The sequence below is a fragment of the Bombus vancouverensis genome, chromosome 17 (assembly GCF_051014615.1).
Source record: "Bombus vancouverensis nearcticus chromosome 17, iyBomVanc1_principal, whole genome shotgun sequence".
In the NCBI taxonomy this organism is placed as follows: Eukaryota; Metazoa; Arthropoda; class Insecta; order Hymenoptera; family Apidae; genus Bombus; species Bombus vancouverensis.
Window position 1 is genome coordinate 6,918,043 of NC_134927.1, and position 11,513 is coordinate 6,929,555.

The window sequence follows — 11,513 nt, forward strand, 5'->3', positions numbered from 1 at the left end:
ATTTAATATTTTTAATATACCCTCATTAATGTAAAATAGTGTTAGAATGTGTAATAGATTATATTTTAGAATACGAAATTGATTAAATTATCTTTTATTTTGAAAAATTTTAGAACATAACGGTATAATATTATAAATTATAAGAATATCATTATTATCAAACATTACAAAAAATCAGTATGATTGGTAATTTAAATGCTTAATTATGCTTTTAATTTTAATGCAAAAGTTGATGTATGTAGCAAGTTATTCTTTGTCGAGGGATTCAATATGTGTAGTGGCACTACTGTTCATTTACAAATTGTATATTTCATTTCTTAAATATATGTTACTTCAATTATAATATAAATATTATAGATATTTATATACTGTAAATACGCGTTTCATTTTGAGTATACCATTTATTTACCACTTCTGCAATAATTTACGCTTTAAAGTAAGATATACAAATATTTCTTACTTACAGAATTGTTGTATTATTTATAGGTTATTCTGCAAGATATAACCTTAGATGTGTTACTAACATTACATATATTTTTATTTATAAATTATTAGTATAAAAATATATTAACTAATTTCTCCATTTCTCTTTCTATCTCTTTAAACAGATGAATACTGTATTAAGTACTGTGCGTGTACTAAATGTATCTGCCAAGCGATATCTAAGTTCTGTTAAATTACCTTCAGAAATAGCTATACCAATGAATAAAGATATGATTATCTGCTGGCATCCAGAACGAGAATTCCCTTATGAATATTCATTACCATTACCAGAAGAAAAACAAATTTCATCAAATTCTGTTTTATGCATTGGTGAAAAAGAAATTGCTGAGGTTTTTAAGCAGAAGAAAGAAGAGGTTGTTGTTGAAGAACTTTCTAAATTGACATATACTACAAAACATAGATGGTATCCCAAAAACTGGCGTCGGAGATTGAGAAAAGTAGAAACAGAAAGACCATATCTGTAGTTGTATGCTTAAAACATTAATTCAATAAAGTAATATTAAGACTAATTAAATTTTTATTTAGAAAGTACTATTGTCGTAGGCTATTTTATGTTTATATTTATTTTCATTTTATTGCACTTATTTCGATGTGAATAACATTCCTAAACTTTAATATATACATACATATATATATATATATATATATATATATATATATATATATATATATATATATATATATTAGTCATTCCGATATATTATAATATTTGGTCCCTCAGAAGAAACAAAATTTACATTTTACAAATTTTGAGGTAGTATTTGCCTTTCTCCTTCACACAACAAGATATGCATTGCTTGATATAACAAATATCTTCCAAAGCTACCTTTTTGTTCTATATTCCATGTTGCTGCTATTCCATAATAATCTCCACTTTTACAATTTTTTAATTTTTGTATTCCTAAAGCATCAATCATAGCAGCTTCACGTGTGAAAGCTTCTACTGGAATACTGTTTTGGAAAATGTGAAGACACACAACTCCATATCCAGCGTTCCAAATATCTAAAATATGCTGGATTTTTTCATTCTCAGGTTTTTTCTTTGAGACCCATGTAGCAAAAGCATCCTTAAGGTGGGAGTATGGTCTATTTCGTGTACCTTTACCCACATAAAATATAGCAGAAAGAAATGTAGTCCAGATCATGGACTCTGTCAAATGTCTCTTACGAAAAGCTAAGTCTTTAGTTATACGTGGATCTAAGAGTAAATAATTAAAACAAGTTTTATTCATTCCATCTCTCCATTTCCTAGAAGGACTTACTAAGGAAAAGTCTCTAAACGCATTTCTTTCAATGATCTTATATTCTTCTATATCATTTATCCAATCTCCAAATGTTAAAAATGGTTTCATATGAAATTCACAATAATTCGACTTATGCAAAGGAAGATGACTAACTTCAAAAGATGATGAATTATGTGATTCACATTTTAACTTAGTGAGTTGTTTTGAATATAGTTGTCTTTTCGTATTTGTTACAGATCCAGAATTGACTTCAAAAAATGATGGATTATATGCCCCACATTTTAACTTAGTCAGACGTTTTAAATATAGTTGTCTTGTTGTATTAGTTATTGGTCCAGGATTGTCACCATAATTAATTAGTTCTTTTCGTAGCGTATCATCTGTTGGATATGTGTCCACTGATAAATTTAACGATTTCGGCCCTAAATAAATTTATAAATTGTAATTATAAATTCATAAATTCAATATTGAAGTATAAAATAATTTTAATATATCTTACACATTTTGTCAGATGAAATACGATCTGCAGTTTTGCTAAAAATTAATAACAAGTTATTACAATCACTATTAATAAAGGTATGATTATTCTTAATGTCTTACCATGGTGATAATGTGTAAATCCTACGTTCCAAGAAAGCTAAGCCTTCATCAGGATCTTCATATCTATATTCCTCTTGTACACTGATATATGACTGTGATTTAAAACTGTCGAAAGCAATTAATTTATTATTAAACTTAAAATACAGACTTAAAATACTAAATATGTTTATCATAAAATCTAAAGAAGATAAGATATAAAAAAGAAAAAAGGTGATAAGGTAAGAAAGGTGATAAAAACGGTTCAAAACGATTAGCATAGATAGTATCCACCAAATGAAAGAAAAATGTTCTGATAAATATGGTTCGAAAAATTAATATCTTCAGGGTTACAAACAATTTTACGTTTTGATTAAAGCGGGTGACTTTAAATTTTTCTATTGCGTACAGATATCTTTCGTACAACACAGTACTCCTACAACACAAATTCGCTCTAACATCTTTCGAGAATTTGGGAAATCCCTGTACGAAACGACACGTAATGGTATATCATTCGATGTTTTTCACTTGACCAGGCGTATATGTTGTCTCATATTTACCATTTAGTAACTAATGTTGTCACCTCTTATAAGCGGAGGTTTTTATCTTATTTCTCTATCTTTTTATGTTATATTATATAATATTAATATGTACTATTTTTTATTAATTATATTATTAATTAATTATTAATTCTTCTTCTTCTTCTAATAATGCTATGTATAACCTAGTTTTTTGTATAGTTTTTATTTATAATTAGTACGCGCATAGCCTTACAATTAGTTATGAAAAAGAAATAGTGTACGTAACAAGGCATTTTTTCGGAAATTAACTACCGTGTTATTCGGATGATATCTATATATAGATAAAGATAAATGTAAATAATTTTACCTTGAAAGAAAGGTACTTAAATTTTCTTTAAAAGTATTTACAGTATCGTTGATTTTTAATTCCACTTTATTTAAAAATCTTTTTTGTACTGCACATGTTTTGTCTGCTTTTAATATATGTTCTTTTAAATGTTCTTCACTTTTTTCCTTAAAGCCTGATTCTTTTATGTGCAAATTTCTAAAATTATGATTAAGTCCTTCTGTTAAATCCTTTTTTAATATACACTTTTCGATATTGTTCTCATTTTCATTAGAATCTATTGGTATATCATCATCATATTTATTTTCATGTAATCTTATTGCCAGATTTTTATTAAATTTGTAATTTAAATTTCTTGCGCAATTCTGGCTTGGTGACAGAGAATTTGTAGTATCGGGGCTTGTGTTTTCTGAAGACGTAAGTTCATTATTTCTTCTAAATTTTCTAAGAGATGAATATTGCCTATAATATCGTTTCCTTCTTCTTGGGGTAGACCTTGCTACTTCTTTTCCCATATTAAATTCTTCTGATTGAAACGACTGAGTTCTCATTATACAAGGTGTACGAGCTTCAAATTTTATTTCTTTATTTAGTACTTTTGGAGATAAATATTTTTGTCCTTTCTCTATTGGTTTATTAATTAAAAAATTTGGCGATTTACTTACGATGGAATCATTTGGATCACATATAGGCGTTATTGGAACTTTAATATTATTGCTTTGACTGAAAATTTCTCGCCGATATTTAGGCGTAACAGATCGCTTCTTTCCTTTCATTTTTATTGGAAATTTGTTTTCGATATTGTATAGAATGCTATTATCAGTACTTATTGTAGATGAGGGGCTAGTATCATCTAGAATGTTTTTACATTGTCGATATTTTTCATTAATCTTTTCTTCTTTGGGATTAGATTTTAAAGAATTTGAAAGCTGATTAATAATTTCATTAATTAAATGTTTTTCTTTATCCATTTCTTCTTGAATTCGAAGTTCTGCTGCACTTGTCATCGCACTTTCAGATTGATTATCATTACTTATACTACTGTAATTAAGATTAAAGGAATTTACATGTTTTGTGACAGCAAATCTTTCATCTTTATGTCCCTTAAATATAGTTTCATTTATCATATTTTCTTTAGAAACGTTTGAAATTTGTGGAACAATATATTCTGCCATTACATCTTCGTTATTAATCAGAAGTTTATCTACAAAAAATAATTTATTTTTTATTTATTTATTATTTAAATATGTAATAATATATCAAAGTTAATTTATTCTTTTTACATACCAAAAGTCATTTTATATTTCGTTGTTTTTTCTTCCTTTATAGAATTATCACAATATTTTCCAAGTATCGCAATTGCTTTATAATATTTTCCATCAAACGCATAATGAAATGGGCTACGGCCTTCATCATCCAAACAAAGTGGATCTCCACCATTTGCTAAAAGTAATTCAAGTACTGTAACTCTACCCCATGCTGCCGCCACATGAACTGGAGTTAATCCATCTACTGACCTACAAAATTAATTGGAATTATCATATTTCAATTTCATGTGCCATATAAAAAATGTATTATTGTAAAATTTTACATTATTTTTCAAAACACAAAATCAATTGTATCTTAATCGATTGCTTCGATTTTATTTTAATTAATTACCTGACATTTGGATTACCTCCATGACGCAGAAATAATTTAGAGACTTCTTCAGCAAAAGCTTCAGAATCGTTACCTATTACTAAATGAAATGGAGTTACTCCGTGCGTAGGAAGCATTGTATTAGGATTTGCTTCCTTATTTAAAAGTAATGTAGTTACCTGCCTATCAAAACACATTAGTAACAATTCTAAATTTAAAAAAATGTTTATGTGCTAATAATTGAATATTTAAAATATTATTAGATATCTAACATACAAACACAGTAGTAGATGTTTAAAATAATTAAGAATAATATTAGTAATAAAGAAATATAATAATATTCAATTATAGGAAGTTCTTACTTTATATTGTTATCTTCTAGGCCATCACAAAGGGAAGAAGCCAAAAAAAGACAACCTTTTGCCTTTAAAGTCGACATTATATTCCAATTAAAGTTGGCTTATATTGGCACTATATTTGAAGTATTTTTAAATCTGTTATGAAAGAAAATAACACATTTATACATCTTATAAATTAAAATGGTCAATACATCACTTATTGATATTATAAATTAAATCTAAAGATTTATGTACGATTAAAAGAAATATTTCATAATAAATATTCACAGACTTATTTTTAAAACACAAAATGAATGTACTTTATGATATACTCTACGCAAGTATAAAACGATATTTTGAAAATACAGATGTAAGATAAATATCTTTATCGCCACAATATCAAAACCATCATTTAATAACTGTAACCAGTAAAATTAACTATTTTAACAGAATTCTTGCTAGTATATTATGTAAATTAATTATAAAATAATATATAATTAGTTATTTTATTGAGAAATTGTATTTCTTGTATTAATTCTTATTATAAAACATTTTTATATTACATATTTATTACGAGAATACGATATCAAAAATATTCAAACACTGTTTACCTCTCTTGTTTTCTCTGAAGTTGTATGTATTTCTATTGGCTGTTTAAATTCGTTCAAATTTGTTGTTCTTTCTTTGCCACTATGTTAGCGTATGCAATGGAACGATCTTAATATCCTTCGAAAAATATTGTAATACCTAAATAAAGTAATATTTGTAGTAAAGTAACATTTTTTGCTGTGACGATCTGTGATATAGTCTTTTTGCAATATTATATGTATAAGCGTGACTGAGGAACGAAAATGAGTAATCAGTATTATTATGATACAGGTTAAGTCTATATTTTAACATAAAATTTGTATTTCTATACACTTTATAGTATTAGAAAGTAATTATTCACAATTCTTTCATCATATGTGGATACCTTATTAAATTAATATTTAATTGCAGGTGCTATGTTACCATCTACTGCAACAGTAATTAAAATTACAAATATTTTAACTCCATATATTGTAAGAATTTATGAAGTGAAGGACTATAATGAAAAGTTAAATTCTATTAATAAGAAATTGTTAAAAGAAGAGAAAACGTTTCACAGTACTGAAAAAGATATAGAACCAAAAATAGGAGATGTAAGACCAATTTGTAATATATATATATATAAATTTTATAATGCCAATATTAGTAATAATCAATTTAATTCTATATAAAATTAGCTATATCGTTTTACTTATAATTATTTTAGGCAGTTATAGTATATAATAGATTAGATATTACAACTGATTGTCCTGGATGGTTATGCAGAGGATATATTAGTAGTATTGAAAATCTGAAAGATACATATAATATCTTTTTACCTGATTATGGGATTTCTATTGAATCACAAAGAGAGGACTTCATTATATGTTCAACTGGTGCAATTTTTGAAGAATATTTAACCTTCACAGTTGGTTTATATAATATTTTACCTGCGGATGTAAAACATAACTTATCTGTACAGAATGAGACTCTAACGTATGATTACACTAAAACAATTACATGATTAACATATTTCAATAATTTACATATTAAAAACTTAAATATAGCTTTTTTTTTTATATCTGTATAAAGAATTTTAGAGGAATGGAGTACATCTGCAATCGAATACACAAAGGAATTAATAAGTGCATCTGATATAATCTATTTTGATCCTATAGTATCTGATCAGTATGGAAAATATTATGGTGAATTTTATCTCAATATAAAAAACAAAGTAATATGTTTAAGTGAAGCTTTAGTTCTACATCAATATGCTATTTATTTAAATAAAAGTAATTTAATAAATTTTTGTATTATATTATTAATATTTAATTTTATCGAAAGTTGTTGTATGTATATAATGTTTTTTGTTTGACTTTTATATAGAATTGTTGCAGTTTATAGAAAGTTCTATGAATAGTGAAAAATTAAATAAAGAAATAATCAATGATGAAACTTTATTTTATTTAAATGTTTCACAAGTGTTGGATAGAACTAGTGAAAGAAAAAAGCAAAAGGAAAGGTTTGATAAAAAATACGATTAATTAATTAATCAATTCTGTCTTTTTTACATTTTTATTAAATACTTATACTTTTTGATAGTTTTCTAAAAAGAGCGAAATTTAAAAAACACAATTATTTACACCATGAACTTCAAAGAGATGAAGAAAAAGTATTAATTTATGGAATGGATAAATATGAATGGTTAAGTTCTACATTAGATGTAAAATTCCCTGTAGAAATACACAAGGTATGATTGTATAAAAATTCTGTCTACTAAAAATGAAGACTAACAAAAATTAATTTGTATGTTATTACTTTTCAGGCTTGGAAATCATTGATACAGTCATGTAAACCAAGGAAAATACAGTCATATATATGGCCTGCTATAAAAAAAGGTTTAGACACGATAGCAATTGGAACAGCAAAATGTGGTAAAACTATTGGATATACATTTGCTATTTGTGGACTTTTGGCTACAAATTGCAATGTAATATTGTTTGTTTATATTAACATTAGAACTAATATAGAATATATGCATTATCTTTCTTTCAAATACATAAAAGATTGTATAGTAATATAATCTATGATAATAATTGATTTCTATTAGATAATGAATAGAGAAGATAATGGTTTTTTTCTTCAAAAATTAACGAAATAGATAGTAATTTTAGAATTCACATATTATTTATTTATTATACATTAACTAGAAAAAAAAATATATAACATTTTAAAGGATATAAATTTTGAAACAGCTTCCTCAAGGAATAAATCCATCTGCATTGATACTATGTTCTTCCTCATCTGAGGTACTAGAAGTTCATTTTTTATGCACAAAATTCCTAGAAGACTATAAAACGATAAAATCTGTTGCTGCAATTAATGGTAAATCAGAAAGATCATTAGTGGTAAGTAAATTTCCTAAAACAAATTTAGGTAACAGTAAAAATAAATACAACGGTAAATATTTCAATTCGATATAGAATAATTTATTAAATTTTTAGGCTGAAATGTTTAATGGATGTCAGATACTAATCTCTACACCACGATTTTTAATACGCTTCATGAACAAAAATAAAAAATTAGTAAATTTTAAAAATCTTCGATATTTAATTTTGGATGATGGTGATATTATCTTGGATAAATATTTTGATTCTGTAAGTTTATTTTATTTATGATAATTTTTCGCTTTTATATTCATATAAATGTAAAAGAAATTTTTTTAGATAAGCCAATTATTTAGACGACACAATATTATTTGTAACAGAGAATTAAAAAGTAAGACATTTCAAATTATAATAACTGCAACATACTGGACACTGCATTTAAAAAAAATTGCCTCTATTCTAATGGAAAATCCATGCATATATATAGCATCTTTTATGGAAGCTGCAATTTTTAAATCTATACGTTTAAACTTTTATGTGATAAATTCAAGGGAAAAACCTGAAAGGCTTTTAGGTAGAATTTAGTTATTTAAAAAAATATTTATAGTAAAATTAAATAATTCAAGATCATTTTACAACAGATTCATTAGGTAATGAATATTCCACCTCACGAACTATAGTAATTTGTGGAAATAATAACGAAGCTAAAGAGTTAAATAACTTTTTAGAAAAACATAAAGAGACTCTTTTAGCTCATGGAAATATGAACTATGTTCACTTACAACGTAAGATTATTTATAGATAAAATATTTAAAGATATAAATAATTTTGATTCGTGATGATATTGTCATCAAATTGTATCTAACAATTTTTGTTTGAATATAGGTATTAAGCAATATTGGAATGTTTGTATAAGTGGTTCTTATCCAATTTTAATATGTACAGATGATATATTACCAGATATAGATATTACAAACGTAACTTGGTTGATACATTATTCAATTCCTTTGCATTCAAAGACACAATTTAATTTTCGGTTCTCTACACTTCTAGAAAATTTACAAATGGTATGTTATTTTATTACAAAAATGTTTGTATAATTCAATAAATAATATTCATTTAATCAAATTGTTTTAGGAAAATAGCACCGGAAAAGTAACTATAATAATGGATGAAAATAATGATAGACAGTTTTTACATATAATAAATTTAATGCAACGTACGAATTATGTCATTCCTGAAAAGATATTAGAAAGTGTTAAGGTATGTATCAAAATATTCATTAAAAAGGTAACATGTACAAGCCATATTTTTTATACAAACTAACTTATGTTGTAAAAATCTACTTTAAAAATTTATTAAGTTTATAACAGCTACTTTAGAACAGAAAAAGGAAAATTATCCTATTTGTGACAGTATAAAATCTTGGGGATTTTGTAACAAACAAATTTCTTGTGCATTGAGACATAAAATAATTTCAAAAGTTGATGCTCCAATTACGGACATTCAAATGTAAGTAAAAATTTACGAACTAATAAAAAAAATTTGGTTAATTTTGGATATTATTTCAGAAACGACAAGGTAAAATTCAGAGTAGTGAGCATACATGATGCTACACATGTTTCTGCAAGGATTATATCATATATCAAATTTAATACATTAAAAGAAGTAGAATTTTCTACTGTTGAATATCTGCGAATTAACACAAGAATTCAAGAGTTCTATTCTTGTGTGGAAAACAGGTTAATATAGCAATAAAGATTCCTTTATATATAGAACGATATTTATAAATTTGTGAAATTAACGCAAAATTTAATCGTTTATAGTATGAAAATTGAATCTCATGTAACATTTTTATACATGAACTTTTTCTTCGTCTTGATGACCATAATCACATCCTATAAATATTGTTTACTTCTTTTTTAACACTTTGTATAAAAAGATAATATTTTATATATATTATTTAACGTGTTTATTAGTATTTATGTTTATTGTTGTAGAAAGAAATGTGAGACTCTTGATGTGGGATGTATATGTGGCTTGGAAGAACCAGTAGATACTTTTAAGAGGATACAAATTTTACATATTGAAAGAGAAAATAAAACAGAAATTCCAAAGTATGTAAATGTAAGATGTATTGACAATGGGGTAATTTTGAAGAAAGTAGATGTATGTATTTAAGTAATATAATAGTACAAAGTAATATATTATATAATTAAATGAAAAAATATAATTTTATATTAATGTAATTTTTATATTAGGTATATAGATTGTTACATATGCCAGAAGAACTTATAGAATATTCTATGCAAGTAGTAGAAGTATTTTTAGTTGGTATAGCTCCGCATGATGAAGAATATGTTTGGAATAATTGTGCAATTGATGCTGTGTACCAGTGGTTTAAAGAAAATGTTGATGATAGGTCCTATGTGATTGGAACGGTATATTACATTATTAGTTTTTATTTATTTTTAGATTCCTTTTTTTATATCTTTTTTATTCATTTTGCTTATAGATAAGATATATAATGTGGCAAAGAAATATGATCAAACTTTAGTACTGTTCTTAAGGATAAAAGGAGGTCTGATAAATATAGGTCGGAAAATTTTTCTTACATCGAAGATTCTTTCGAACGTCGTACGTCGTAGTCGTCGAACGTAGAATTTCAAGCATTGTCATCATTTCTTTTGCTAGAAGTAGATAATGTGATGGAGCAAATTATGATATTGAAGGCAATGTGTTTCATAATAAATCAGTATGTATCTAAACGTTTCATAGTGAAAACGGTGCTATCAGACTGATTTATTCTAATATCAAGTGCACAGATATTCACTTTATGTATGAACGAGCTAATGGAGACGCTACACAAGCTCAATATCTCTTATCAATAGACGATATTCTGTTAAAAGTATTTTTGCTTCGACACATCGTAGATCGTAGACTATATCTATATCTCGGAAAGAGCTTTTGGATCTATGGTTGTATGACCTTTTTTTATTTTTAAAAACAGTAGAATGTGGTACCAAAGTTTGATCACCTATTTGCTTGTCGCCCTGTAATATAGATTTAAATAAACAGGTAAATTTACATCTGGGAAATACAATATGGGTAAATACATTGAATGTTGGAACAAAATTAATTGGATATAAAGATTTAATTGGTTCATGTTTAAGAACAGAATTATTAGACAAAGATCACGCTGTTGAAGATGACAAACATTTAAATCGGATGTATCAACTTTGTAGAGATGCTGGGTTTTTGAACATAAATGGATATGATTTAAATCTTTAAATAAAATTTCAAAAATACCTTCAGTTAATAGACCTTTTGTACCATTTCTCCTTCAATATATTAAATATCGTGATTGAAAAAGAAATAACACTTATTTTAAA

The 11,513-nt window shown here is 25.7% G+C and overlaps 3 protein-coding genes across 6 annotated transcripts; 2 read left to right on the plus strand and 1 right to left on the minus strand.

The window, feature by feature from the left end:
• Positions 1 to 269: 269 nt before the first annotated feature.
• Positions 270 to 1,018, plus strand: mRpL42 (mitochondrial ribosomal protein L42). The gene is made up of 2 exons (XM_033349769.2): positions 270 to 436; positions 609 to 1,018. Exon 2 carries the CDS (start codon positions 609 to 611, stop codon positions 966 to 968), a length of 360 nt encoding a protein of 119 aa, XP_033205660.1. The 5' UTR covers positions 270 to 436; the 3' UTR covers positions 969 to 1,018.
• Positions 382 to 5,903, minus strand: LOC117166091 (uncharacterized). Of its 3 annotated transcripts, XM_033349761.2 has the most exons (8): positions 5,779 to 5,903; positions 5,192 to 5,323; positions 4,851 to 5,012; positions 4,479 to 4,708; positions 3,213 to 4,395; positions 2,349 to 2,453; positions 2,248 to 2,282; positions 382 to 2,170 (listed from the first exon to the last, which is right to left on the minus strand). In XM_033349761.2, exons 2-8 carry the CDS (start codon positions 5,266 to 5,268, stop codon positions 1,245 to 1,247), a joined length of 2,718 nt encoding a protein of 905 aa, XP_033205652.2. In that variant the 5' UTR covers positions 5,269 to 5,323; positions 5,779 to 5,903; the 3' UTR covers positions 382 to 1,244. The 3 variants fall into 3 exon arrangements, with proteins under 3 accessions (XP_033205652.2, XP_076482191.1, XP_076482192.1); XM_076626076.1 differs by lacking the exon at positions 5,779 to 5,903 and having other exon boundaries at positions 4,851 to 5,008; positions 5,192 to 5,617; XM_076626077.1 differs by lacking the exons at positions 5,192 to 5,323; positions 5,779 to 5,903 and having other exon boundaries at positions 4,479 to 4,634; positions 4,851 to 5,002.
• On the plus strand, positions 2,448 to 11,440 carry LOC117166090 (putative ATP-dependent RNA helicase TDRD12). 2 transcript variants are annotated; one of them, XM_076626075.1, is made up of 18 exons: positions 2,448 to 2,829; positions 6,167 to 6,348; positions 6,462 to 6,730; positions 6,827 to 7,026; positions 7,121 to 7,256; positions 7,337 to 7,484; positions 7,560 to 7,724; positions 7,990 to 8,142; positions 8,239 to 8,391; positions 8,461 to 8,695; positions 8,763 to 8,906; positions 9,007 to 9,188; positions 9,259 to 9,384; positions 9,485 to 9,633; positions 9,693 to 9,863; positions 10,122 to 10,290; positions 10,383 to 10,562; positions 11,200 to 11,440. In XM_076626075.1, the coding sequence occupies exons 2-18, from the start codon at positions 6,172 to 6,174 to the stop codon at positions 11,410 to 11,412; spliced, it is 2,970 nt and encodes a 989-aa protein (XP_076482190.1). In that variant the 5' UTR covers positions 2,448 to 2,829; positions 6,167 to 6,171; the 3' UTR covers positions 11,413 to 11,440. The 2 variants fall into 2 exon arrangements, with proteins under 2 accessions (XP_076482190.1, XP_033205650.1); XM_033349759.2 differs by lacking the exon at positions 2,448 to 2,829 and adding an exon at positions 5,908 to 6,046.
• Positions 11,441 to 11,513: the final 73 nt, after the last annotated feature.